Genomic DNA, 27840 nt, shown 5'->3' with positions numbered 1-27840 from the left:
TTTTATAAATTTCTTTTACAAACTTTAAATAGTTTTTTAAATATTTATCTTTTTATAATAAGATATATTATATATCTTAATATAAGTTAAAATTAATAAATCTCTATTAATAAATATCTTATTTAATATCTTACTTAATATACCTCTTAATATCTTATAGAGGTAAAATAATAAGTATTTAATAGGTTTATATTATTAACTTAGCTTCTTTTATAAATATAATTATAAAATTTATTAGTTTAAAAGTAATTTTATACATAAATATAATTCTTAATAATAATAAAAGCTTTTTTCCTTAAGCTTTATTTTTTTTTTTTAAGAGACTTATATTTTTTATAAGCTCTCTTTTAATATATTTAGTTTTATTAATAAAAAGAATTTCTATATATAAATCCTTAGGAGGATATATTAAAGCTATAAATAACTTAATATTAAAAGAGATATATATATAATTTATATATTCTTATATATTATAAAACCTTTATATTATTTTATAAATATTTCTTATTATAAATATCTTTTACTTATCTTTCTAAGAGAGCTTATTTAAATAAGATTACCTAAGGAATTTAATAATATATTTTAAAGTTTATATATCTTATAGTATTAACCCTAGGAACCTTTTTTTATACTTAGAGATAAATTAATTCCTTTTTAATAATAATAAAATATTATTTATATTTCTTCTAATATAAGCTCTTAGTTATATCTTTTCTTAGTTTATTTCCTTAAATTCTTTTATATTAAATATAAATTAAATTAAAAATAATTATATAAAAGGCTATTTAATATTACTTATTTAATTAGCTTATTAAGGTCTTAGGCTTTTTGCCCTTATTACCTTTTAAGAAATATTAAGTATAGTATATTAAAAGAAAAATAAAAAGCTTAAAAAGGACTAAGTAAGGTATAGTAAAGATATTATAGTTATATTATTTTAGGGCGCTAAAGGCGCTCTATAGGGTAGCTATAATATATTATATTAAGTAATTATAACCTTAATAAATTAAGGTTATAAATAACCTTTTAGTTAAGTAGCTAATTAGCCTTATTACCTTATAATTATTACCTAGCTATTATATAATAATTATAACCTTAATCTATTAAGTTATTATATAAAAGTTATAGGTTTAATTCCTAGTCGCTTTATATATAGCTTATAAGGCCTCTACTAAGTAATTATAGCGCGTAGGGTATATATATAAGGCGCTATAATAAACCTTAGGGGTTTATATAATTATACTTCTTAGGCCTTATAGCGAGGCCTTATAGGGTATTATAAGGGGCTTAAGCGCTATAGTATAAGTATTATAGTATATTATAGCCCGAGGTTATGCCCTTATAGAAGTAGGATAATTATTATAATTATACTATCTTAAGGCATTAAAGGCGCCTTATAGGGTAGCTATAATATACCGCGTTAAGTAGTTATAACTTTAATAGATCGAGGTTATAGATAACCTTTTAGTTAAGTAGCTAATTAGCCTTACTACCCTATAGCTATTACCTAGCTATTATATAATAAAAGGGATTTAAGCTAAGGGTTAATATAAGAAATAATAAGTAATAATACTATCTTATAAAGAATATAAATAAATCCTAGGTAAATATTTTAAGTAATATAGCTATTTTACCCGCTAGATAAGATAAGACCCTCTTAGACCCCTCTGCTTATACCTCTAGGTTAATAACTACGCGCTTGACTAGGGTTAGAGGGTTATGGTTTTAGATACCTATGCTTATGTGGAAGCTACTTTTAGATCTTCAGGTGGGGGCACCTAAGCCGGGGTAAGGACCGGCTAAGCTACGCCTAAGGTAAGCCTAAGCTACCCTCCCTCCATAAAAGCGGCGACGCGAAGCGTCGATATTCTCTTTCTAAAACAAAGAAACACTAAAGAAGTTAATCCAACTTGTCTAGTGTTTTACTCCCCATCACTTGTCAGTGTCAATGCATCCACCAAGTTATGCGCTCCCTAGCCATGTTTACATGCGACCCCCCTCATTCCCGACAAAGTGTCTATGATTCTGCTCATTAAACATATCCTGTCCCGTCTGAGATCCAGACGCAAAGCCCTGAGAAGAAGAGTCTCCCATGGAAATCGATGGGACTTGCACCTGTGACCCCATGACCTGGTGAACAGAAACACCCCCGTACCCCTGCTCAGGCTGACTCTGGAAGCTATTCTGAGGAATAGGCGACCCCTGAAAGTTGACGTTTGTATTCCGAGGGACACTCTGGTTGTTCTGCTGGTAACCTTGATTGTTTTGTTGGTACCGCATGAACTGTCCATCCGGCTGCTGGTTCTGCATCATGCGAGGGTCCGTCTGACTTGGTCCCTGTCCGGCCATGCCGAAGCCCATGTTGCCCATCGGCGCCATCTGTTGTTGTTGCGGCTGCTGATATTGCCGGTACCCTTGCGAAGATACGCCCATGCCTTGGTTGGGCTGCATGTGCCCTTGGTTCAAAGGCTGAAACGGATCCCCTTGAGAAGCAACCCGATAATGCGAAGCGTCAGAAGACATGGTCGTAGCATGTCCGTGCCACTCTTGAGAACTCATCTCCTCCGCTTTCTGTGCAAATCGGCTAGCCTTGGTCTGATAGGGCGTATCCTGTCTCGCCCTCAGGCCATAGTCAATTGCCCTTCGATCGCCCTTTGTTCCGCGAATATCACCCAGGTACTCCCCGAAGCTGAGATACGCAGTCTGCACAGTCTTGAAATGCTTCAACTGCAAACTTACAGGGATACTCCTGTCAATAACAGCATCGAGCTCACCTCCTTGAGCGTCAAACTCTGCCAACGCGAGAGCCGTCTGACACAAGTTGCGGATCTGACGACCGTTCCAACGACTGTACCTGTGCTGGATAAAGTGCTGCTTCGCAAAGTCCTCAATGGAGGATGCGTCAAAGATGATTTCTCTACCCTGCTTCTTGAATCGGTCTCGGATGAGGTCGAGATTGAGTTCAAACACCTTGAGTGTCTTTTCCTCATCGAGCTCTGGATAGTACAGACTCATTTGTACCCGAGATGCAAACGCTTCGTCAAAATCGCCGATACGGTTAGTGGTTAGAAACAGAATACCAGTATAGTATTCCAGAACTCGGAGGAACACTAGATCATGCCATCAGGGAAGTCACTTATCGAGGGAGGCGTTTCAACTCACCAGCAACCAAGCCGTTTCGCGTAAAGTCCATGCGCTCTCGTGCAGATAGGAAGACATCAGCCTCGTCCAGAAGCAAGATACAACCCCATCGACTGGCCAAGGCAAAGTTCCTCTCAAGCTCCTCTTCAACCTCGCGAGCAGTAGTTCCAAGATCACCTAACAAGTCAGAACGGCTACCAAGGCATAGCGGGGCCAAACCTACCGCAAGTGATTTGAAACAGAGGCTTCTTGAATAGTTCAGCAATACCCTCTGTAAGATTTGTTTAGTCACGTTCACTCAGAGAAGCTGTTTCACGGGGAAGAGGCTCACCAGCAGTAGTCGTCTTTCCAACTCCAGGTGCTCCATGCAACAACATGATAAGTCCCTTACCTGGGGTGCATCAGCAATCATTCCGCTACCAAAATTGCGTAACAATATCTTACCCTTCCCCTTGATCAAATCAGTCTGCTCATCCTTCGTGAACGCCGTCTGTCTCGACCGAAAGTGCTGAATGACAAGAGATTTGACCATCTCTCTGTGACCCGCCGGCAACTCGAGCCGCTCAAACGCGTTGATCGACACACTCCTCGCGTCGGCATTTTCGTACCGAAGAAAAGTGAGATCGAGTTGAGCTGCCGACCTGTGTTAGTGCAATAAGGCTACAAAAGTTATGAGACTCACCCCATTTTCGACTTCGCAACACAAAGGCAAATACTCGATACGTCATGACGACAAGCTCCTCTTCAGTGAGCCCTTCCACGCTGCCCAAATCCTCCAATGGCCTAGGAGACAACAACAAAGACGGTGCTCGAAGAGAAGTCTTTGGAATAAGGCTTCTGACATAGTTCTCAGTCAAAGTCGAGTCGATATACTCGCCGTCATGCACAGCCTGTCCATCACAACAAGACGCCATACAAGGCTCATCATCCCTATCATCCGGAGCTGTACCAACTGGTCCAATCGTGGGCTCCCACTTCTTTCGTCTCTTCTCGTCAGCCAACGCCTCGTTGAAATCCACAACGACTTGACTATCAATCTCATCTCGCGTATCCAGCGTGAGACCCATGTAGTACATGGGCTTAAACTTGGCCACGTCGAGAAGCATCTTGCCACGCTTGATAAAATCCTCTTGAAGATGCTTGTTCTTGGCATGTCGGAAAGGATACACAGGAAGGGACCTGATATCCTTAAGTTCGCCAAACTGGGGAATCTTGAACTTTTTCGAGACTGGTCCAAACTGCTTGCCGTCAAAGTCGATATAGACGCAGTGAAGCATGACAGGATCCTCTCCCTCGTCATCATCTCCCTCATCTTCGCTATCACTGTCATTCTTGTTCGTTGGCTTCTTGTACCAACGCAACCACGGCTCCTCAACCTTGTGTCGCGGCGTCTGTACGCGTAGAATGACATAGGCCTGCTTCTCAGTCTGATCAACCACCCTGTCTCCTGGCTTAAAGAGGTGCCAGACATCGTGGAATGAGACATGAGTGTAGTCAGGGCTGTTCATATGGTCGAGCTTTGCCTTGATATTCTTGTCGAAAAAGTCCATCAAGCATCGGAGGTGAAGAAGCCCAGTGATGGTGTTGTGTTTTTCATCCTTTTCTTCATCCTCCTTACTCTCGTCTTCTTCACCCTTTTCCTCATCCTGCTTGTCCTGAGAATCAGTCTTGTCGATATTTTGTGATTCTTCAACCACGCCATTCGACTCCCCTGGTTGATCATCGTCTTTCTTCCCTTTAGACTCTTTCCCAGAAATAGACTCTGAAGCCTCTTCAGACTCATTTACTTCCTTGCCGCCCTCCTCCTGTTCCTCTGATGCTTCCGGAAGCGGCTCAGTTCCATCATAGCCCTCAAACTGTTTCTCCAGGTCCGCAAGATACTCCCTCAGCTTGGTCTCGTGATAAACCAACTGTCGGTATGGCCGCAGAAACACCATGGACTTGTCCTTGGCAACACTCCATTCCTTCTTGTCCATGATTCGGCAGAATATGGCCACCAACGGGCCAGAGTGAATCTTGATTCTCTCAGGCAGGGATCGTTCGCCAGCCGACTCTTGGTCTTTGTCCGTGTCCACAACGCGATGGCCTGAGGACTTTGCCTTGACTGGCCCTCCTGCACGATTCACAGGGAGTTGAAGAATCGTCTGAGGCTCAGGCTCTGAGGACACAACCTCGATCGGAGTCAGGATAGAGTTTTCAAGCTCACCCTTGCTCGCAATAAAGACCAGCCAATCGACCCGAAGAACCTTGGCCTTTTCTCCCTTGAGAAACGCATCAACACTCAATTTCCTGGACGACTCCGATTCCTTGCCAGTCAAGCTCTTAGACTTTGCCAACAACTCTGCATCTCGCTTCTCCTTCATAATCTTCTTGACCTTCAAGAGAGAATCGTGCGAGTCCCTGGCCCTTTTCATGAACCACATGGCGTCCCAGTAAAAGTCGAGATGCGCCTCGTGATGCATCGACAGCTCGTTCAGTGTCATTGACTCGATCGCAACGCCATCCTTCGACACCTCTTGTTCGGGCCTCTCGAGCTTCTCGAATGTTTGGCGGAGATCAACGATGCTGTCGATGAGCTTTAGCTTGGCTTCCATGGCCGCGAACCGCTCCTGGAGTTGTCCGACACCATGGTCCTTATCTCCGTCACTGTGTGGCTGCTCTGTGGTTTCCGTGAGGTTGTTTGTGTCCTTTTGCAGATCGGCCTGGCCGTTGGCTTTGTTTGAGGCCAGGTCTGAGATAGAAACCTCAACATCCTCAGCCGGAGGAGTCATGACTTGAGTTGTAACCGTCGCCATTGCAGTTGCCGACTCTGCAGGTGCGAGCCTTGGCTGAATATATGAGCAACAAATGAGGAATATTGCTCTCATCCAAGAGTACCCCCGCTCCTGCAAGGATCCGCCTCAACGACCGTTCAGTAACAAATCAACGAGTTATCAGCGCAAGCTGTGCCGTTTCAGGCCATCAGCAGCTGCACGAACCCTAGTCGATGCAACCAAGCTCTAGGCAACTACAGAGCCCCAGTTTCTTACAGTTGGGGGCCGTTGTGACTCGTCTTACATGCAGGCGGTTATCACCGTTGAGACTATTGGACATGGTGGTGGTGATATCCACATGGCCCTAGTCTGGCCCCCAAAGCTGAACATCCATCAGAATTCCTCCTTCTCTTCAAGCTGACATTTATCTCAAGGCCTTCGAAACCAATCTGAAAATTGACTCCTCCAAGCTAGTAGCAGTCATGTCTTACCAAATGCCCCCAAGAGACACATCACCACATCCAACATTCAGACTCCACACCCCAGCAGTTGACTTTATCGAGAACCGACTACCAGAATACCATGAAGCTTTCGATGTCCGAAGGGTCCGCTACGATGCCAGCCAAGGCCAGTTTGTCGCGCTTATTCCGTCGCAGAGCCTGATGGTCCCTGATGCCTCACCTCCCACTCAGCCCAGACCAACGCCAGCTCCTGTGGCCGACATGCAATTCTGGGATGAGATATTTCCCAGCGCCATGGAACTCTTGAAGAACGAGACTCCCACTCAGACCAAGTACAGTGAAGAATGGGGCATACGACACTTGACGAAGTGGCAGGAGGTTGAAGCCAAGCTAGAAAAGGCTCGTCAAGTTTACGACTTTGAAACAGGGTCACAAAACGTCGGCAAGGTCAGGAGGAAAGTGAGAAACCTAATGGATGATTACCACGTTATCGCACAGCAAGCAACTAAGCTGGTTCCCAACTCTGAGATTGCAACGCCCATCGTTGGCGTCATCAACCTCATGGTGGATGTAAGCACACATTACAGATTAATATTCCTGCTGCAAGACTGACGGGCTTCAAGGCCTATAGCAAAGCATCCCAAGTCCGACAGGAGGTCAACTCGAGCCTTGAAGAGTTGCCGGACTCGTTTTCCAAGATGGACATGTATCTTCAGTCTTACCCGAAAGACGCCAACATTATCAAAGCCTCCACCGATCTCGTGCTGGCCATCTTCAAGGCCATTGAGAACTCCATCAAGTTTTACACCAGCATTCAAGGCGAGGAAAGTCTTTGAATACTCAAGACTCTAACTAATGATATAGCACAGCCAAGAGAGCCGGGGTCGCAATCCTCACAGGCCCGCAGTACCAAGCAATCCTCGTCAAGAGTCTAACAGAGATGAAGAGCTGCTGCAGTGAGTTGGAGAATCAAGCACGAATGTCTTTTGATCACCGCATGATAGGCGGTAAGTACAGAATAGTAACTCGAAGGCCAAGACTGACTGTGAATAAAGACAACGATCGCATGTTCAGAGACCTTTCAACAATCATGCAGAGAAACACAGTAACAAACATGGGTCTCGGTGCAATTCTCCGCGAACAGCAAGCCCAGACAGCAGGCGTGCTTTGGATGCAGGACATGTTCAACTGTGTCCTATCCATCTTGAGTGATAGAGAGAGTATGTTGACTATTTACACTGACGAGTAGTTTGCTAACGCAGTTCAGGAAACTGGCAACCATATTCTCCCGTTCCATCAAGACCCGTAACTCCCCAGTCTATCCAGATGACAGAGCTCACACCTCGAGAACTATGGTCTCGTCTCGGGATCCCCAATTTTGACGAGACAGACCTACAACACATGGCATCTCGCGCAGAAGAAATGTTTCATCAAGATCAGGGTCGAGCTCAGCAAGTGGTCACAACGCAACTATTCCGCAACTGGCTCGGTAGCCCTAACTCTTCCAAGCTCCTCGTACACGGCGACTTTAGAACCGCGGGAGACGTATCCCCTTTCTCCACGCTCTGTGCCGTTCTCGCACACACATTCAGAGAGTCTGGTCGGTACATCAGCCTCGTCTTCTTCTGCGGTCGTCACCTCGCTTGGGATGAACATCACGGTGGCGCTGTCATGATACGGTCTCTCATCGCTCAACTACTCCGTCAGTTCCCAGGACAGTACTTTCAACCTGATGCCCAGATGTTGATGCAGAATATGGATCTCAGGAGTGTTGAATCCTTATGCAGTCTCTTTACCCATCTCCTCGGGCAAATACCACCGACACCAGTTATGTGCATCATCGACAGCGTCAACCTCTACGAGACAGATGATTACCTGGATGACCTAGCGAGCGTGATATTGAGTCTAGTCAGCTTAGTGGATGATGGAAATCGAGGCGGAAGACCCCCATTCAAGCTACTTCTTACCAGTCCGCGACCTACTGTCGAAGTAAGGAGGATATTCGACCTAGATCCACAGTCTTTACTTCACATGGATAGTCTACCTTGGATCGGGAGTAATCTGGGTGTGGGAGGATTTCGGGAACAATTATCTTCGGGGATGTAGGAATGTGAATATTAATACCAAGCCAATGGTAACGTTGACAATACAAGCGTGTCGCTAAAATTAAACCAAGCTAGACTATACTATTAGGTTGACTAAACTTCTTCGAATATCTCGCGTGTTTCAATAGCCCAGGAGGTCCAACAAGCCCCTCAAACACCAAGTCGCCAGTTCTACCGTTCGCCTACAACAATTTGTCCCATGTACAAAATAAATATTCCTTAACGCTATCCCACCTTTTCGTTGTCTATACATCATCTTCACTCGCCTATTCTCGCTACTCCAAAGATCGTATCAGGCCTCGGTGTCGGAAAAGCTCGGTGTCGACGGGCTGAGTGACGATCCTAACCCAAGACCAAGATCAATCAGCTTACCCAAAACCCAACAAGACGAATAAAGAAATGCCAACGTAGAAGACGAAGCGGCAATGAGTGTAGTTATTCTCCGCTTCTCAAGTCCCGGCGGTCGGTGCGCATGTCGAAAGTCCAACGGCAAGTCAAACACGGACTCGTCGTCATCGTCGCTCTCCATCTCGTCCATCACATCGCTCTCAGAGCCGGTTTCTGATGAGGTGTCTCGGTCGAATCTTAGCTCAACCTCAAAGTCTGTCTGGAAGGGTTGGGTTTCGAACTTGTTGACGCTTCGAGTCGCCTGGAAATAGGGTCTTTGTCTCTCGGCGAAAAACATGGTCAAGAGTAGCTGAAGCATAGTCGAATAATAGTACGAAGCTGCAAAAAGGCAGCAAATCAGTCGAGTCTATAAATCGCAAGTAATGAACTTGAAGCTGAGCAGAGAAATGATGAGAGAGTCGACGGCTTTGAGAAAAATGCCGCCAAATCCGAGTTAAAGCAAAGTAGCCGAACAAAGAATCTCAATCTCGTGGCTTTGCTTTCAACACTGTTCTCCTCTGTTCAACAATGATTCCTTCTCCCCTACGTCTAAGCTTTGACGGGTGGCTAAAAAAACCTGCCGTGATTGAGTTGACAATGTGCCAAGGAATAAAGGCATTGAATGATGGCATTGCAACATGACTTTGCATTGTTTAACTGCTTGAAAGAAGCTTGTTATGTTGCTAAAGACACTTCATACTCTTGTGCAGAGAAAGGACGGAGTGGTCAGCCTCGAGCACGAAGCATTGTAGCGTTCCTGTTCAGATCTCTCCCGTCCATCAAGACTCTTCTTTGACACGGACCATGTACCAAACTAAAGCCCTTAAGCCCTACAAGGTCGAGCACCAAAAAAAGAGACCTCCACAAAGAAAAAAAAGAACGGCGTCGAGCCTTGTGGTACCCGCAGAGGGGCCAGGCCGTGTCTTGTCAGCCGGCTCGGACGGAGTCACGATGGGTCCCGTCGGGCTTCCATTCTTCTGGAAGGATTAATTACCTTCTCCACATTGAATGACGTGCGTGGAATGAAGCTATGACCCGACTTGACGGGCTGTTATCTTCAGAATGTCTCTCCTAAGCCCTGATGGGCGGTCCTCAGATGGTCTTTCAAAGGACCTCTATCGCAATTCATTCAATTACTATTTCTGAAAAAAAGAAGAGCAGAGAATTTCCCTCCCTCGGCTTTACTCGAGTGCACTCACATGCAAAAGCAATACTTACCGAGGACCCGGAGAATCTCGCAGCCTGCTGGGCACAAATCCAATATCCAACAATGACTCTGCATGTGAGGAATGCAAGGACCATCCCAGATTGATTCAGGGGAAAATCCAAGCGCCAATCTACATCTCGCAGTTGCTGGGTTTCATCATAGCAACAGTCAAGGGTACCTGGGGTAAAACACAAACAAGGGCAGCATTCCAGTCGTTGTTGCGAAACGCTACATTTCAGAGCATCACAACCAGGTACAGCTACAGATGCACATGATCTTCAAGATCCATTCCAGACTTTTCTTACGGGGTAATCAGTCTCGTGCTCATTCAGCTGAATTAACCGCCACAAATAATGCTAGTCATTCGTTTCGCCGTCAAAAAAGCAACAATTTTGCCCCGAAAATAAATAAAACCCGTTTCACTCGACGAAAAGAAAGAGGACGAGAAAAAATTTTAAAGAAAAGAAAACGGAAAGGGAAAAAGAAAGGCCAGCGTCGAGACCACCACCACACGAAACAAAAAAGGACCCTTGTGAGAAAAAATTTGTGTCTGTGCCACCAGGTAATCTTATTTTGTCGTAAGCAACCTCACCCATTCCAGTTATCAAGATGGGCAACAGATGTAGATACGGGAAATAGGGCCAATGCTGATAGCTCCAATCCTCATACGAACCGAGTCAAAAGCTCAGACATACAAAATCAAGGAAAACAAACATGAAACCGATTAGATTCAGTTAATTCAGACTCTTCAAACGTCATCGGATCCATTCCAGCCACAATTGGGTTCCGGCTGTTGAGACCCAACCTGCCAAAGCATCCAGGGTCCAAGCTGGGATGACCCTGAGATTTTAAGATTACCTCGCCGGGCCTCTAGCCCTCCCATTGGAAGACACCCCTGGCAAGAGTGCCATTGGGCACAGTTTAGGTACCCTTGATGCACCCCGCGGTCGAAATTTGTTTGACAGGTTTTCTGTTGTTGTTGTGGCCCGTCCTCGGTATGCAGAACTGCGTATATATGACAAGCCAGCCCTGTCCCCCCTTGCGGAAGGCTCTGCATCTTCTTTAGAAGGCAACACGATCACCTATCCACGCGGGCGAAGTCTTTTAGTAGTCTTCTCAACTAGTAGTCCAGACATGGCTCCACTACTGACCTTCGCCCAGCTGGAGCAGGCTGCTCTATACGTGGTGCGTCTCATCGCCGACACTCCCGGTCTTGAGAACACGCGTCTGGCCATTATCGGTGACCTGGCCGTCACAAAGTATCTGCCAAACCATGGCCGTCCTGCTGTACGTTCATGTCTCACGTTACACTCTCAACACTCAACTGACATTCTCTTAGAGCATCGACCTAGTCATCAGCAAGTCCTCTTCTCCCGGTCGCGTCCGCAAGGAGATTGTCGGCCACCCCATCACGCCCCTCATCGAAAAGTCGGGCGCCGTCTTTTACCGCCACACCTCTGGCTGGGAGATCGAGGTCAAGCTCATCCCCGACTGGCTCTGCCCGTACCTCCCGGCGTCTGCGCGGCGCGTCCGCGACGTCACCGGCGAGGCGACCCTACCCTACACATCTCTCCAGGACCTCATCGTCTTCAAGATGGACGCTTGTGGTCTCCACGAGAACGACGCCAGCAAGCGCCGCGACGCATGCGATGCCGCCGCACTCCTCGAGCTGGCCTCGGAGCACGGCGCCCTCAACCTTGACGAGGACCAGGCCGAGCGCGCCGAAGAGGCCCTCGCCGACATGGTCGAGTTCTCTGATCCCGAACACGACAAGAACTGGTGGCAGCGATGCCTGGGCATGGTTTCGGACAAGCCCCGAACACCCCAGGAGATTCTCTCTGACCTTGCCGACCGACCCCAGACGGCTTCTTCCTCTCGCTCATCCATCCACTCGTCCATCTCGCGAGCTTCTTCCTACGCGAGCACCCACTCTTCTACCTCTTCCATTTCTTCTGTTGGAATGGATGAGAAGCCCTCCATGGCTGAGAAGAACGGACGTCCCCGCAAGATGAGCATCACCAAGAAGACGCCCCGACACAAGCGCCACACTTCGATCACCGGCCTCGAGGTGCACATGCACCGCCTCGATCTCGAGCGACCAGCCTCACCCGGCATTGCCCTCACGAACCGCATCTAATGCACCACCACCATTTTTTCTTTGGAGTTTTTTCTTTCTTGTTCTGTGACAATAGGGAGCGCATGGCGGGAAGCTACTTGTACTACATTAAGGGATACCCAATTGTGTCGTTTAGCGTATTGTTAATGTGTTGAGACCTATGGCAACGAGGTTTTTTGGTAAAAAGTTCTTTTGGTTAGGAAAAAAGTTTGGAGTTGGAAAGGATATAGACGACAATGGGTTATGGTTTGGAGGATGTATTATGGACCTTGTTAGAATACCTTCTCTCATGTTTTCATTTTCCTTTGTCTAGCTGTACTCTTCTTGTTTAGATATTAGATTAGCCACTGTATCATCATTAAGATATCCCATTGCGACACATTAGGTTCAACATGTGCATATTGATTCCCGTGCCAAGCAGTGTCCCCTTCAGCAACGATGTCATCGCCCAGGATAAAGCGCATAGTCCATGTCCCAGTGGAGCTTCCCGGGAGGGTCGTCTGCCCTAAACAACCGAAGTCACTATCGAAACCCTCACTCGAAACTCAAATCTGACTACACTCCATCCTTGACATGACTTGGACTGAGCTTCCATAACGTATGGTCCATTCTCTTCATGTTTCTCTTTCATGTCCGGTGTCTGGCAAGCAGCGCCTCAAACGGCTTCGAAACACCCGGCAATATCCACAGTCCTCAGGCTTTGGCAATACCCATCTCAGGGTTGAAGATCAGGTATTACATGTTCAATCCCGCTGTTGTTCTTTTGCAAAGTCCTTGCGACTCTAGGGCCTTCTTACTAGGGTCGAACTTTTGTGAAGGCCTTCCTGAGAACAACAATATCAGATGGGTATCAGGGCTAGAAAGCCGACCCCAGGCTGCCATCTCTTCGAAAAACAATCGACAGCGTCGGCAACTACATAGAAGACAAATCATGAAAAGTGATCTCATAATATTCCTTCAAGATTCAAGTCACGAAAAATGAGCCTTGGCACGCAGAGCATCTACATTGACTTGCAGGGATGGACGCTGTGCCCAAGACTATGCAGACATGGCCTTTGCTTGTAAGAGGAACCATGCAGTTTCTGTGTATGCATGAAGCTGTGGCCCTAAACCAGATAGATGTCATGCAAGCTCGTTCGAAATCTGGGGTAAAGTGGAAATGATGTCGCGTGACCACTGTGTTAACATCGGGTCATGATGTTATAATGTGTTTAAGATCTGTTCTTTATTATAGTTGCAGCCCGGCCCTTGATGGGTTAACTGAGCCCGAAGATCGATGTCGCGTGACCTCGTCCAAGTTGATCGCTACACAGCTGAAGCGTGATTGGCTTTGGAGTTTGAGCGGACTTTTTGAGACGCAAATATTGTTCATCAACGAGATCCCACAACACATCAACCAGCGTGTATAATTACATATATAGGTACTGCAAAATGCTCAATTTTTATCACTATTTTATTTACTTTAATTATCTTCACAAATCTCCCCTTCAACAACTGACGTCACTCTCCAAGCAAACTCCCACCCAACACTAGGGTAAGCCATCGGGAGCCACCCCGCATCAGCCGCAGTGGCGCACCTCTAACCGCTCCAACCACTGCAAGGAATTCCCAACCAACCACCCCTTATCGCATCCACATTATGTAATCCTCGTGTTCAATGAGCATTCCGTCACGACTCCAGGACACCCTGTTTCATCCCTCATCTCATCAACCCATCGCACAAATTGACTGTTCGCGTTGCTTTTCACCCCTTCACAACACAACAGTCAATCATGACTCCAAGCCCTAGGGCAAAGTCCCGCGACGGGCTGCCTCAGCAGGCTGAGCTGCTCCAGCAGGACACGGACCGCGACCATGAGAAGGCCTCCCTCGCTAGGAAGAACAGGGACAAGATTCGATCTCTTGACGGGCTTCGCGGTATCGCTTGTCTCCTCGTTTTCAACTACCATTTCTTCTGGCCCTGGACTCCTGCTGTGATGCTGGGCTATGGCGCCCTGGCCCCTCGTTCTCCCGAGCCTTACTACAACTGGCCCTCGCTGCCCATTCTCTGCCTCTTGCATCGTGGACGTCCAATGGTGGCCATCTTCTTTGCAATCTCGGGTTATGTCATCTGTCGTCACATCCTGAGGTCAATCCACGAACGTCGTCTCGAAGACACGTATCAGAAGCTTGCATCAGCCGTTTTCAGACGCGTCTTTCGCCTCTACATCCCTCCCACCATCAGCATGTTCATAGTAGCCATGCTAGCCCAGATTGGAGCTTTCAAGTCTGAATTCAACATCTACAAGGGTCCTGACTCGGTCTACATCAACGCCACTATCACTACAGCCCAGATCCAACTGGATACGTCATGCGTCAACGGGACTTCTATCATGGGCGCTGCAGGCGTCGCAAACTATCTGGGCTTGCAGGGTCCACTGTACTTGGGCAACACTACTGCCAACCTGACTGATTTGCTCTGCGTCAACTCCACATCGCGACTCTACGGGCCTGATAAGTTCTACAAGCTCGAGGGTGAAGTCGAGGCCGAGCTTGCAACGAACACGACAGACAACGCGACTACCACTGCCCTGGCGACTCTGGAGACTCTTTCACCGCGTTCGTATCTCAAGATTGGAAACGACAAGCGCAAGACCCCATCTTACGTCTCTGATCTCACTGAAAAGGCAGAGTCGTTGAATGACACAAACCCCGTCAACCTGACCTGGGTTCAGTTTGGTGGCTCTTGGGAGGAACACCCCTTCATCCACGACAACATGACATACGCCCTCAAGAACTTTACTCGGGCTTATGCAGAGTGGGCAAACCCCTTCAACTTTGGCCACTACCATCCCCGTTATGATCCTCACACCTTCACCATCCCAATGGAACTTCGTGGCTCAATGGTTCTGTACATCTTTCTGTTGGGCACGGCAGCTCTCAAGGCAAGATGGCGTCTCCGTTTTGCTGGTTTCCTCTCCGCCTACAGTCTCTTCATCGGACGATGGGACATGGCTACGTTCTTAGGAGGCGCCCTTCTCTCGGAGCTGGATATTCGACGATCTGACCCCAACGACCGGACAATAGCACCTCCTTCTGCGGGCGTTGGCAAATCTCGCCAGTCAGGCTTGCAATCCACCCCCATCCGCATCCTCGCCATCTTTGTGGCCCTCTACTTCCTCTCTTACCCAGATGTAGGTGCAGAGTACACCCCTGGTTTTGTCTTCCTCTCCTACTTTGTTCCAAAATACTACATCCCCATGTCAGGCTGGATGTTCTACCAATCTATGGGCGCTCTCCTTCTCGTTCCCTGCATCCTCCGCAGCCCGCTCCTCTGCCGCCTTCTTGAAGGCCGCGTGGCACAGTATCTCGGAAAAATCAGCTTCTCGCTGTACCTCGTCCACGGTCCTGTCCTACACTGCATCGGCTTCTGGATCATGCCCCGACTATTCGACAACTTTGGCCGCCTCACAGGCTACGCCATTGGCTACATTACTCTCATCACCATCACATTTTACCTGACGAACCTGTGGCACAGAAAGGTGGACGTCTGGAGCATGACTGTTGGAAGGAGAGTTGAGAAGATGCTGTCTGAATGAGTGAGGAGCAGTTGGGACTGGTTCCGTTGGGAAAACTGCATCATAGGGAGGCATCATGTGGCGCAAGGTTTTTTATTTAGAATGCAACTTTTCTTTTGGGTTATTTGGATATTGTACTATGAAGTATCTACTGGGAGAATGATATACTAAAAGTCCTTATTAACTGGGTATGTGTACTGGACTATGCATGTTTGGAATTTGTTGATGATAGAAACCGACATGATGTTCTTAAGGATGGCAGTCAAGTTAAGTTCTTTCTCCAAGTTAGCAAGGATCAATGCCTTTGGATATCTATCTGCTGATGTAGCTCGAAAGGGTTGCCTTTACAAGAGCATCACCTACCTAGTATTATGGCACTTCAAGGCACAAGTTTCACGAGTCATGACAAATGATATGGGCTAAATTAGTGGATTGTCCTAATCTAGAATACCTAGTTGTTCTGAAAGCCAGTCGATACCCGGGTTTCAATCTCATGAGCCCCCATGATCACAAGCAAAAGTCCTGCTCATTCATCACCTCTAGAACTTTCGAATAGCATCCATCAGCTCCTTCGCAGCATCCTCACCAACCTCATCCGTCAGCCATCCCTCGGCCTTCTCAACAAGCATCTCCCAAGTATCCTCCTCACTCTTGAGCTTGCTCTTGAAGAAGACAACCGCACAGGCAGTAGCAACAATGTCATCCTTCTGCTTGTGGTTCGCCACAGCGGCAGGCAGACTCATAGTCGTTAGATCCTTGGCCTTCACACCCAGCACACCTTCAAGCTCTCGGTTCCAAGACCAGCTGCCAGAAAAGGTCTGCAGAGTGATGAGAGTCTTTAGTGCAGTTTCAGTATTGAAAGCAGGAGCAGGGGGAGGGGGAGCAGGGGAACCCAAGTCTTCATCCTCCTCGAGTTCATCTGGAAGCGGCATGCATGCTGCCTCTGCCATCTCCTTCTGGTACTGCGCAAGAGTAGCATCGTCGACAGCCTTTTCCGGAGGTGCCAGTGCCGGCGCAGCATAGATTGGCGGCTGGGGGCCACCAAAGAGGCCACCTCGACCAAAGGGGGAGCTCCTGGTCTTTTCGACGGATTGTTGTTGGGGACCGCCGAATAGGGCACCTCCGGGTGCCGCGGGGGCTGGAGGAGGCGGAGCACTGCCAAAAAGACTAGAGGACCCAAAAGCAGCAGGCTTTGCCTGGCCACCACCTTGGGCGTTCCCAAAGAGTCCTCCCGTGCTGGAGGATGCACCACCTTGGGTGCTGCCAAAGAGTCCTCCAGTGCTGGAGGGTGCACTCCTTCCGAAGCTTTGTGACTGAGCAGCTGCAGCTGGAGCCGGACTAGTGACTGAGCATAGCTGGGCTGTTGCATTGTCAGGGCTGCTCCTCGTACCGAAGAGTCCGCCGAAGAGTCCGCCCCCGCCTCCAAACATGCCTCCACGAGCAGGGGAACCAGCCGTGGAACGGACGTCGGTCCTGGACCTCGCTGGAGCAGCCGACTTGACCATGGATCCCATTGATCTGAACATGTTTGCTCCAGGAACGCCCATCTTCTTAGACTTCCGGGCAGACATGTTTGAGGATGTCATGCAATAATTCGCAGAGCTAGGACCGCCAGCCATCAGGGCTTCAAGGGTAGAGGAAGCATCCTGGTCGGCATAGTCCTGGTATGAAGGAGGAGCGTCGTGCTGCTTCTTCTCTCCGTCCTTTTCCTCGACGGCGACGAATGAGCACCACTTGCCACCGACTTGGTAGGTGACACCCAGGCGAACAGCCTCTCGCTCGACGAGATCCGAGAAGTGTCCCTCGTGCTTCTCCTTGAAGAGCTTGCCGCTGCCATCCTTGGCATGGGTGATCCATCCTCGGCCCTCTTCCAGTTCCTTGACCTCCTTGCGTGCCGCAAGGCGGTGGATGACTGAGTCCTTTTCGGCGAGGGTGGTGATTGGGATCTCCAGCTCAAGGGGGCCATGGCGGGATGTGCCCTTGAGGAGGACCGACTTGGGTCGCTGGTCAGGTGTGGCATCGGAGAGGAGTACATAAACAGACGTGCGGTTGAATGGGAATAGGGGAGGAATCTCGCCTGGAGTCTGGAGGTAGCGAGGAATGGGGACGGCAGGGAGATGATCGTACTTGGAGTCGACGTCGGGCGCATCGGTCATAGCGGTGTCGTTGTCGTCGTCAACTGAGCGATCAAAGAGGGAGATGGGCTGCTTAGACTCGCTGGTCTTCTCTGTCGCCTCAACCTCTTGGACATCGATCTTGAGGCCATCGCTGACCTTTTCAACCAACTCGAACTCGTCGTCGTCGTCGGCCGAGGTGTCCGCCTTTTCGTACTTGATCTCAAGAGAGTAGTCGGTGATGTGAGGGAACAAAGCTCCCTTGAGCATGCGAACGACCTTCTTGTCCATCTTCTCGCCGTGGCCGACAGTCTGGGCGAAGCCATTACCAGCCCGAGCGACACCCTCAACCAGTGAGGTACTGGCGCCAGACCCGATGCCGAGGGAGAATACTCTGACGGAACCCTTGCTCTCAGCCACATTATGGTTGATGAGCTCAAACAGTCTGTCCTGGTCATAGATGGCGCCGTCAGTCAGCAGGAAGATCTCGAGGTTCATGTCGGTGTAGCGCTTCTTGAAGGTGGCCTCGACAGGTTGGTACATCTCAGTACCACCAAAGTCGGCATCAAAAGACTTGATGTGACGCAAAGCCTTGTCGAGACTATCCTTGCTGTAAGTCTGAGACCTGTCCCAGAGGAAGCTGAAGTGGGAACCGAAGCTGCAAATGTTGAACTTGACGCCAACGGGAAGAGACTTGAGAAAGATCTCGAGGGCAGCTTTAAGGTCGGGAATGGTACCGCCCATGCTTCCGCTGCGATCGCAAATAAAGACAATCTCGGGTTTCTCGGAAGGGAGCTTGAACTTGGGGACAAGAGTCGTCATGAGGGCACGCTGGTTGGGAATGGTGGGATGAGTCTCGAGGATGGCCGAAGGCTCTCCGATGTTTGTGGCGACAACCTGAACAATAAAGTCCTTTTCCAAAAAGGTGGCATTCTGTTGAAGTGTCGCAGAGGCCCGACGCAGAGATGGCTCCTCAGATTCGGTCGTGGACGTGGTGCCGATGTTGACCGAGATGGGGTGTGATGGTGACTGGATGGACTTGATGGAGGAGCCTTGAGGCATCTCAGCGTCAATACTGAAGGCAATTCCTTCATCTCTGATGACATTTGAGCCATCTCCGAGGCTCAAGGCCGTTCCATATCGAGGGACAATGTGTGTGGGAATAGTGAATCGGACACCGTCAACTTCGGCGTCATGCTTGAGTTCACCAAGGTAGGTGATGTCAACTTGGATCTTCTCACCAGCTGGGACATTTCCGATAGTGGTGGTGAAAACATCAGCAGACTCAAGCGACTGCTCCAGCAAGCCGGCGATCTCTCCCTGTGCCTTTGCCTCCTCGTACACCTGCTTAGCCTTTTCGCGCTCCTTGACTACGCCCTTGATGACGCGGGAGCCGACTGTGCAGGTAAAGGCGACAACAGAGACTCCATCGTAGAGGGGAAAGATGTACCGAAGCTCATCGATGGCGTTGGTCTTGTTGGGGTTCACAAAGGTCTGGGTGAGGTTTGTCCGGGATGTAGTGGCGAGGATGGTGGTGTGGGCTTTGACCTGGACCTGGGGGAGGTACTTGCGAGCATTCTCGACCCAGATGTAGCAGCCGCAGCCGGGCATTACTGTTCGCTGGTAGCCGAAGAACATGTTTTTGGTGGTGCTGGGTGATGTGATGTGGGGGTGATGATGGTGATGTAAGATGAGGGCACTTGGCCGGCAAAGATCAGTCACGTATCACCAAGTAGCGGGTATCAAAGATGGATGGCGATGATCAAAAAGGAAGATGAAAGATGATGAGACGGGGCGTTAGTCGTAAGTCTCTCAAAAGGTGCGGCTGGAGTTGGCGCAGCACCGGGTGAATGAATTGTCACAGTGGATTCTGGAGGAGATGGATGATGATGGAGAAGGAGAATGAATTGGAGGGGAATAGTGGTAGATCTTTATAGACGAGCGTTCTCAATTGCTAACACGGGGATTGTCCAACCGTGACGGCATTAGTCGCTGTTGTTCAAGCAATGATCGATGGATGTGGTCAACAATTGTTTAACTTCATGGCTGCCTTGGCTGCCTGTGCTATTCTGCCTGAGGCGATTCAACCAATAGAACTCGACAGCTGAGTCATCAGCCACACCCATCTCCCCATCTGATTGGCTCGCACTCCTACCTTCAGCCCTCTGCCCTGTTGCCTGCTTCACCGAGAAGCTCTGAAACAGCACCGCGCCCAGCAAAAAGCACCACGAAAGGATACCAATGCGCGTCGATTGCGCGGTTATTGATGCTCTTGCTTACACAATCACATGCCCTTTTGTCGCTGTTGGGCTGTGTTTCCGGCGTTTAAGCGTCCTTTTAGCGTGAGGGAGCCTACGCCTCACCACCAGCCACAGAGCTCATCCTGGCAATGGCGCCTTGGCGGTGACATGGGGCTTTGCCCAAGGTGACAAAGCGCAGTCTGCCTTGGCTTGAGATTGAGGTCGAGAGCTTGAGAGACGGGAGAGGCAGACGACGGACCCGACTACTTGGGACGTCATTCCCAATGTCGCATAGTCCATATCGTTGATGACTCTTCGGCAAATGAGGTCCTAGTCCTCCACTGCAACGGCGTCAAAGCTGAGTGATCCGGGCGCTTTTGATCTTCGACATGGATCCTCCTGGGATAAAGGCGTCCCTCCAAGTATCACAGCGTGATGCCTGACAACGCCGCACAAGTTCTACAGCAGCAAACCATGATTGCGTCGCGTCCCTGATGTAGACACCATTGCGATTTGCCAACAAGAAACCCGACGGGTGCTCAAGACCATGATACTCTAGGACTGTTTGCGTAAACCTCCCTCCAAACATGCGGGAGAAACCTTGGCCCAACTAGGCTTCCATTTTATACAAATGAAGCCTACAGACTACCTTCAGGCAAACCTCTCCTCCCCAAGGCGTCAACATTCTCTATCACCTTCACCATAATGTCACCGTAGAGTTGAAAGACTCCTCAGCCAAGTGGCGCCACAAAAGCATCACCTGTTGCCTGTTTGGGAAGCATCAGGGGCCAACAAGTATTCCTTCAAGAAGATGAAATCCTTCTCGAAGGATGCCTAAAGCCCGCAGAAGCATTCAATTACCGAGTGACACGAGTGGTTGCCAGCAATCATCACTCTTTGGACTGATACCCAGGCTTGTGTCTACGTTTGTGTCGTCGTCAGCTATAACCCAAACATGCTACCCCGACCCAGATCCTTCAGGCTACAGGGATATCAATCTACCCAATGCCTAGCTCTCTCCGATGCAGTACGACCCATCACACGTCGGGACCTGCCGTCCTGCAGACAGGAGGAGGCAGTGGGCACAACAGATCTCACCACCACCGCAGGGGTCAGACACACTTCTCGGAGCAACAGGCCATTCCCCAATGGCACGATTAGCAATAGGACGAATTGGAGCAAAGTATTTTACCCCGGGGACGACTCCAGCGATGAGTGCCGACAGTAAGATGAAGCCCACCTCACCCCCATTCATGCTGTATGTCAGTGCAGAAGCGAGATGATCTTGCAGAAGAGGCTGACTAGCTTGTGAGCGACTCCAGTAGAGACGCATGAACGAGGGGTGACCTCCGTGGTGCAGCATCAGATGTGATATCTTGGCGACGCAGGTGATAATGCTAGGCGAGATTTGTCCATCTGATATACCACTGTCAGAACTCCAAAAAGGTAAAACTAAGCAACAAGACACTGCTGGATAACCTCTAGTTTGGGAATAGTTAACATCGGCAATACAGATCTCGCTCGGATCTATAACTCTGGGCACCCCCTGATGCCAAACATCGAAAGACCCGTGATCAAACGAACCTCCCATCTCACCCCATTCCCACCGTCAGACCGGCACATGGAACCCGGTAATCATACGTTTCCGTGTCGTCTTGGCCAATTGGCGAAAAGTCCAAGAGATCCACGGATGCAAGGCATCACCATCGGTACCATTCCTTCGGTACTCGTCTCGGTTCATCAATCCTGGGAATCAACCCCCACGGATCAAGGGGTGTTGTTCATAAGATCGACCGGGATAGGTGAGATGTCAACGAGTGTCGAACGATGAGGAATCCGGGAGTTTGAGCTCGCGTAGTGGCCTTGCCCGGCCAGTACAGCAACACAAGAGTTGGAGCATCCAGTCATGGCCCAATTGAACCGAAAACACAAAATGGTTCAACTATCTAGGTCGTCCCTGGTCCTCTGGGTGTGTATCTACTCTAAAACTCCCTGTAATCCGCCAAGGTGCAGATATTGGTGGAGTAGAGATCATGGGTTTCCTTCCAGGCGGGTCATGTATGCAGGTTCCCCAGGTCGGAAGCACATGGAGAACCAATTGATGATGAATGACATGTCATCGTCGTTTTAATCAAAGGATTGTTAAGCCTGGTGTCTCATCGGAAATCTCGAAGCACGCATGATGGCTTTCCCCTGGATGACGAGCGCATCGTGGAGATAACCAACGAGTGACTTCAAACACCAAGCTAACAAGCCCAAAACAACCATTCACACATCCGGCAATTACAACCTTAACACCCCATCGCCACCCGCCCCGATCACGTTGCATTCATCTTACAGGACATGCCACTATTCCCAATGCCATCCAACCCGTAGCTCCCATTGGCCAATCCCCTTCCCGCCGGGCACTAATGCAACAAGTTTGACAGGTGGGGCCGTGATTCCGTCACGGGTGAGCCGGAGGTTCGCTTATCCTCCCCGAAGAGCTCCGAACGTGTGATGAGAACAAGATAGTAAGTAGAATAGTCTGATATCTTCCTTTAATTAATATAGTATTTATTGTATTTATGTAAATTTTCTCATAATTTTTTAGAAGAGTTATTTGACCTTTTTTGCCATTCTGGCGTCCCTGTCCGTGTTGACCCACAGGCTCCGATGCTACTCTATGCTACGTGCCAATTCTAGGGATGAGAGGCGAATTGCAAGATGAGCTTAAATAGTATGACTAAAGAGGTTCAGCCTTATGGTTACTGGACGAAACTCGAGAGTCACGGGTTCATGATCGAGCTATGGTGATGATATAAGTTGGGTGATGTCTTATGGTCTCTCCACAACAGCCAACAGGCGATCCATCACGCTACCCATGGCACTCTTTATAAGAGTAGAGTGAAGAAGATTTACCAGAAAACTCTTGGAGTGTCAGTTCAGTAGAGAACCCATACCAGGGTCAAATACACCAGTTGCTCTCAGCGAGTTATCGCGACTCAAGGCCATCAATATGGCACCTCCACGACTTTACAACCAACGGGTACCGTCGATATCACTTACAAACACAGCTTTGACCATCTCCATGAATGATTTCATTCACTTCATGCCCAATGCTTGGCCCAAATGGCCCAGTTGACGCCATCATCTCATCTCCTCCCGCGATAGCCTCAGCTCACTCACTCACCATCTCTTCCCTATCCAACACCTCCCCAACTCACCAAGCAGAGCTAAACGACATGCCCTCTCAAACCCACCAATCCCTTCTCATCGAAACATGACTCCCAATCACCCAGCATGCCAACCTCATCATCAACCACCGCCATCGCCCACAAGTCGTGACGTCAGATGTCTATGACGCGCAGAAGCCAAAACGCCCAAGTATATACTCACCCACTCACCTCTCATCGCACCGACGAAACCTCATTCTTCAAACGGTCAGACTTCTAAACCAAATGTCCCTCGTCCGCTATATTCCACGAACCGCCCTCGTCCTCACCCAGCGAAGCATTCCGCAAAGACACTTCCACGCCGCATCCAACTGCGCAATGTCGTCCACCGATCAAACCAGTGCTCCAACTTTCAAGAGCATTGGCATAACCAATACAGATATCCGTAAAGCAGCTGGAGTTCAACTAACTCCTCACCAAGAAGTCCTCGTCGGTTCGGTCCTAGATGTGAGCTCATAACTCAACCTCAACAACTCCCCCAGAGCAAATCGTTGACACAGACACCCAGCTCTTCGAAGGCCGTCCTTCCCTCCGCCATCTCTCCCTCTGGACCCCAACAGCAACCTTTCAAGATTCTATAACAAACGCCGTAGGCTTCGACAAGTTCGCAGCCCAGTGGTACGGCCTCGTAGCCCTCTTCTCCCCGATAACAATCCAGTCCCACGAAGTGACCTCCTCAGGAGACCCAATCTCCCTCCGCCTTTCCAACAAGTACGTCCTCAAGGGTCTGGGCACCGAAAAGGTCATGGACTCGGTCGTAGACATCCACGTCGGCCCGGACGGCAGGATCTCGAGAGTCGAAGACAAGTGGAATGACAAGCTCCCCCAGGGTCCCTTTGCAACTGCAAGTCTCACTCCCTTTCCCTCAAATTGACTCATTCACCCCTCCCCTCCCCTCCCCATGACCATTTTCCCTTTCCACATGACTTACAGTCAAGTCGTCCGTTCCAGCCGCGAGGTGTCATGTCTGTCAGCCACGCGTGGGCTATATACCGCCTGAGCCACCGGCCCATGGTGGTCTGATGCATCACGCCAGAGGCGCGTTACCATCTACCGAGTTTCTGAGCTGACATGCACGTGCTCTACTAGGCCTTCCAGAAGCTCAATGCCGTGTCGGTCCCTGCGTTTGTCAAGGTCCCCAAGACCCAAGAGGAGGACGATCAGATGCGGGCCGACCGAGCCCGTGAGGCTCAAACTTAGGACGTCTAACGTCTACCGTCTAACGGTCCAAAAGGGGAACGTTTTGAAGCATCACCAAAAAGACAAGTAAACTGCGGACAATATTAAGAGTGTATTGGAGATGGTATAACTATTCCAAACAAAATCCTGCCCAAGTTTTGATCCCAAGGCCCTCAGGCCGGTAACCAATGTCCGCTGCGCCAGGTTCGCGAATTTAATCAGTGTCCGTCCATTCCTCTCTTGCGCCAGAAACTCCAGGGATATCATGATTCATCACACAAGCTCACGTCTCGCGCTCGCTTTCTCCGCCCAAGAAAATTGCAATGCAAAAATCACAGTGTCTATGTCTATGATGCCTTAAGCCCAGACACCAGCGGGTGGCGCCTGATCTCGGGACATGACGAGCATCTCAAAGCCCTCGACGCGATTCCGGAGCTGGTTGTTCTCGCGTGCGAGGCTCTTGTTCTTCTTCTCCAGATGTGCAATGTATTCGGTCGCCTTGCTGAGGATGGTGGCCTTGTTGAGCTTGTGCGCGGGGGCGAGTCCACCGAGATCCTCCTCGGGATCCTCCTCGAGGCCATCAGCACCCTGGGTCTCTAACCGGTGCACCATGACGCGGAGAGCGGGGACTGAGTCGCGGAGGGCGGCGATCTTGTCGTTGAGGTTGGTGCGGTAGCGCTTCTCAATCATGTTGTGCGCAGTCTTCTTGGGAGGCGAGCCATGGCGGCGGGTGGCGGGAGGGGGAGAAGCAGAGGAGCGAGAAGAAGAGGAGCCAGAGCCCGAAGACTTGCGCTTGCGCGAAGGATATCGGTTGCGTGCGTCCTTGGCAGCCATGCTGTTCATGGCCGACATCTGAGGGTTGGTGGTGGGAGGCATCATGGAGGACTGAAGATGAGGAGGTTGAGAAGAGATGGAAGGCATGGGAGTCTGGAAGAGAGGCTGAGCGTCAATGTCGTTCAGGCCGACTCGACCAAAGGGAACGGCGTCCGGAATAGTGCCGGAGAGGTCGTGGGGGTTGATGGCGGGGCTGAGCTCCATGCTGTTTCGGGAGGGGATGGTGGAGAGGTTGATGTTCTCAAAGGGCTCCTGCTTGGGGAGGGTGTCAAGATCAGGAGAGAGAGTAGCCTTGTCGTCCCAGCTCACCCAGTCGCTAGAGACGGGAAGCTGATAGGGGTTGGCAAAAACGGGAGAGAGGGGCGAGTCGGGAGAATGGGCCGAATCACCGCTGAAGTCTGCGGGGTCGTAGAAGGATGCAGGAACACCAAGGTTCTGTGAGGTGTTAGGTTGGTCAACCAGAGTATTGTTGAAAGTGTATGAGAGTAGAGTGTATGAGTGTATAAGATGGTGTGCTTTGTGGTGTGTCAAGTCGAGAGACTAGTGGAGAGAGGCTTGGATATAAAGATGAGATGGATAGATGAGATAGCTTCTCAGAGCTAGGCCCAGCAAATGCTCAAAGAGGAAGAATGAGCTGAGATGAGGTGAGGTGAGGGGGAGGAGGGGAACATATGTGCCATAAAAACGAGGCCCCAGACAGTTGACCAGGGGGGGTGGGCAATTACATATGCCATAGTCAAGGATGGGGGATGTATTGGCAGTACACGAAAGGGCTTCAAAGCAAGGGAATCATCAAAGATAGAATTCAAAGCATACCTGTTTGTGCTGAGGGTGATCAAAGTAATCGAATGATACGTCGGCCATTGTGTCCAAGATGAAGTCGATTGTTGACTTATGTGTGGTGCTGGTTGATACTATGTATGTCTGGAGAGCGGGAGCTGGTGGCTGGCGATCTGGTAATCGAGGGGGGTGCGGTTACGGGGAGGGGGTGAGGATTGTCTCGCGTGAAGATGATTCTCTGGCAGTGTCTCGGGTCGGCGGAATGCTTCAAGGTACGATGATGAGACGATGAGACGACGAGATTCTGGATTTCTGTCGTGTCTGTAGTTGATTGTGGGTGAACGGTCCTGGGTAGGGGATAAAGCGTAGGGACCAAGTTTGCAACGGTAGGTGATCAAGATATCAGACGGTAGGTGGTGCGTGGGCGGTCGATGGTGGGGAGAGTCTCGAGTGATGTATTCGATGAGTGCATGGCACCAACAGGAGGGATGGGCAGACACTTGGATGGCGAGACGGGGCGAGCGATATATAGCTTGGCCCAAATGACAAAAAGAGGCCCTGGACTGAATGGGGGGGGGGGCACAAGCTGAAGGCCCAAAGCAGTGGCCCTTGGCCTCCAAGGATTGTCGCGGGTGCGAGGGCCAGACGTGAGCAGCGATAGCGCCCGACGAATCTCCTCCGCGTCATACGACCGTCCGGCCGAGGGCGGGGGGTGCCGAGCTTGGCGTGGCGCCGGGGCGGTACGACAACGCTGGGTCAACCAAGAGCGAAGAGGCGCCATGCGTCGACATGGATTAGAGGGGCGGGCAACGGAGCCGACAAGAGGGCGTGGGCTGCCACTTGGTGTTGACCCTGGTCTCCCTCCCACAGAAAGGAGCATGGGCCATGGGAATCTCTGGGCCAGAGCATGGGCAAATTGATTGAGGGACCCCAAGACCCAGGGAATTCAGGGATTCCATGGGTCGTTTTTGCTCATTCCGTATCGTTCGGGAGACCGGGGGTGCTTGCAGTCCGCGGCCGTTGAGTACAGTACAGTGTAATAGTTGTATAGACTCAAGCGTGGGATGGAGGCTATTGCGAGAGGACGTGGACAAAAACAGACCATGCATTGTCTTGTTGGATCTGCTGGTGGGTAAAAAACGCAGCGATTGCCGTGGGCACTCGGAAGCCCGTGAGTTTGATGGGTATCTGGATCCCTCAGCATCATGCCCTGCCCGCATCGTTTGGATTAGCCACACAGTGAAGCACAAGGCGCACCCGTGAGTCTCGGGAGGAGAAATCCAATCCTCATCGCGATCGCTGAGGCGGGCAATCGCAGGGTTGGTGTTTTTCCCCTCTCCTCTTCTGCTGGAATAGCTTGGTGATCGACACTGCACGGCGTGAGAAGGCGTGGACGCGCCGTTGGACTAGCGAGCTCTTTGGTGTTGAAGACCAGACAAGGGGGGGTGGGAAGGGGAGCTTCCGGTGTTTGTGAATGGTTGGTGGGTTCCTGCCTTTGCTTGTTGGCAGTAGAGAGTGACCCCTCGGTGAATGTGCCCTGTGCGGGAGAGAGAGGGGCACCCGAAAACGCCGTTTGGGCAAATGCAGAGCCCGTTTGTTAAAGCCCGTTGAAGATTCACAATGTTTGCTTTCTACGGACATCTCGGCAAAAGAAAAGACACAAAGCTTGACGACATTGATGATGCAATCTGTAAAGCTCAAATGCCGGACGCGGTAATCGAGGTTTTACTTTTCTTTTCTTCTTCCCGGCA

The 27840-nt window shown here is 49.7% G+C and overlaps 8 protein-coding genes across 8 annotated transcripts; 4 read left to right on the top strand and 4 right to left on the bottom strand.

The window, feature by feature from the left end:
* Nucleotides 1–1983: 1983 nt before the first annotated feature.
* Nucleotides 1984–5936, bottom strand: NECHADRAFT_78309 (uncharacterized protein; the record flags this gene model as incomplete). Its single annotated transcript, XM_003040974.1, has 7 exons — nucleotides 1984–2727; nucleotides 2775–2829; nucleotides 2969–3110; nucleotides 3163–3360; nucleotides 3473–3532; nucleotides 3586–3774; nucleotides 3824–5936. The coding sequence occupies 7 exons, from the start codon at nucleotides 5934–5936 to the stop codon at nucleotides 1984–1986; spliced, it is 3501 nt and encodes a 1166-aa protein (XP_003041020.1).
* A 440-nt stretch (nucleotides 5937–6376) lies between these two features.
* NECHADRAFT_78308 (uncharacterized protein) lies at nucleotides 6377–8415 on the top strand (the record flags this gene model as incomplete). The annotated part of the gene is made up of 6 exons (XM_003041003.1): nucleotides 6377–6925; nucleotides 6979–7183; nucleotides 7225–7362; nucleotides 7411–7575; nucleotides 7623–8344; nucleotides 8395–8415. The coding sequence occupies 6 exons, from the start codon at nucleotides 6377–6379 to the stop codon at nucleotides 8413–8415; spliced, it is 1800 nt and encodes a 599-aa protein (XP_003041049.1).
* A 337-nt stretch (nucleotides 8416–8752) lies between these two features.
* Nucleotides 8753–9145, bottom strand: NECHADRAFT_78307 (uncharacterized protein; the record flags this gene model as incomplete). Its single annotated transcript, XM_003040973.1, has 2 exons — nucleotides 8753–8802; nucleotides 8833–9145. 2 exons carry the CDS (start codon nucleotides 9143–9145, stop codon nucleotides 8753–8755), a joined length of 363 nt encoding a protein of 120 aa, XP_003041019.1.
* A 2043-nt stretch (nucleotides 9146–11188) lies between these two features.
* Nucleotides 11189–12191, top strand: NECHADRAFT_78306 (uncharacterized protein; the record flags this gene model as incomplete). The annotated part of the gene is made up of 2 exons (XM_003041002.1): nucleotides 11189–11341; nucleotides 11394–12191. The coding sequence occupies 2 exons, from the start codon at nucleotides 11189–11191 to the stop codon at nucleotides 12189–12191; spliced, it is 951 nt and encodes a 316-aa protein (XP_003041048.1).
* Nucleotides 12192–13942: 1751 nt separating this feature from the next.
* On the top strand, nucleotides 13943–15748 carry NECHADRAFT_78305 (uncharacterized protein; the record flags this gene model as incomplete). Its single annotated transcript, XM_003041001.1, has 1 exon — nucleotides 13943–15748. The coding sequence occupies one exon, from the start codon at nucleotides 13943–13945 to the stop codon at nucleotides 15746–15748; it is 1806 nt and encodes a 601-aa protein (XP_003041047.1).
* A 518-nt stretch (nucleotides 15749–16266) lies between these two features.
* Nucleotides 16267–19452, bottom strand: NECHADRAFT_36894 (uncharacterized protein; the record flags this gene model as incomplete). Its single annotated transcript, XM_003040972.1, has 2 exons — nucleotides 16267–16882; nucleotides 17297–19452. The coding sequence occupies 2 exons, from the start codon at nucleotides 19450–19452 to the stop codon at nucleotides 16267–16269; spliced, it is 2772 nt and encodes a 923-aa protein (XP_003041018.1).
* A 4162-nt stretch (nucleotides 19453–23614) lies between these two features.
* NECHADRAFT_36951 (uncharacterized protein) lies at nucleotides 23615–24170 on the top strand (the record flags this gene model as incomplete). The annotated part of the gene is made up of 2 exons (XM_003041000.1): nucleotides 23615–23743; nucleotides 23805–24170. 2 exons carry the CDS (start codon nucleotides 23615–23617, stop codon nucleotides 24168–24170), a joined length of 495 nt encoding a protein of 164 aa, XP_003041046.1.
* A 404-nt stretch (nucleotides 24171–24574) lies between these two features.
* NECHADRAFT_67823 (uncharacterized protein) lies at nucleotides 24575–26173 on the bottom strand (the record flags this gene model as incomplete). Its single annotated transcript, XM_003040971.1, has 2 exons — nucleotides 24575–25744; nucleotides 26126–26173. The coding sequence occupies 2 exons, from the start codon at nucleotides 26171–26173 to the stop codon at nucleotides 24833–24835; spliced, it is 960 nt and encodes a 319-aa protein (XP_003041017.1). The 3' UTR covers nucleotides 24575–24832.
* Between the last annotated feature and the right edge of the window lie 1667 nt (nucleotides 26174–27840).

Source organism: Fusarium vanettenii, assembly GCF_000151355.1.
Source record: "Fusarium vanettenii 77-13-4 chromosome 3 genomic scaffold NECHAsca_54_chr3_4_0, whole genome shotgun sequence".
NCBI classification, from domain to species: Eukaryota; Fungi; Ascomycota; class Sordariomycetes; order Hypocreales; family Nectriaceae; genus Fusarium; species Fusarium vanettenii.
Note: the sequence above shows the minus strand (reverse complement) of the source record. Positions and strands in the feature narration are given on the sequence as shown.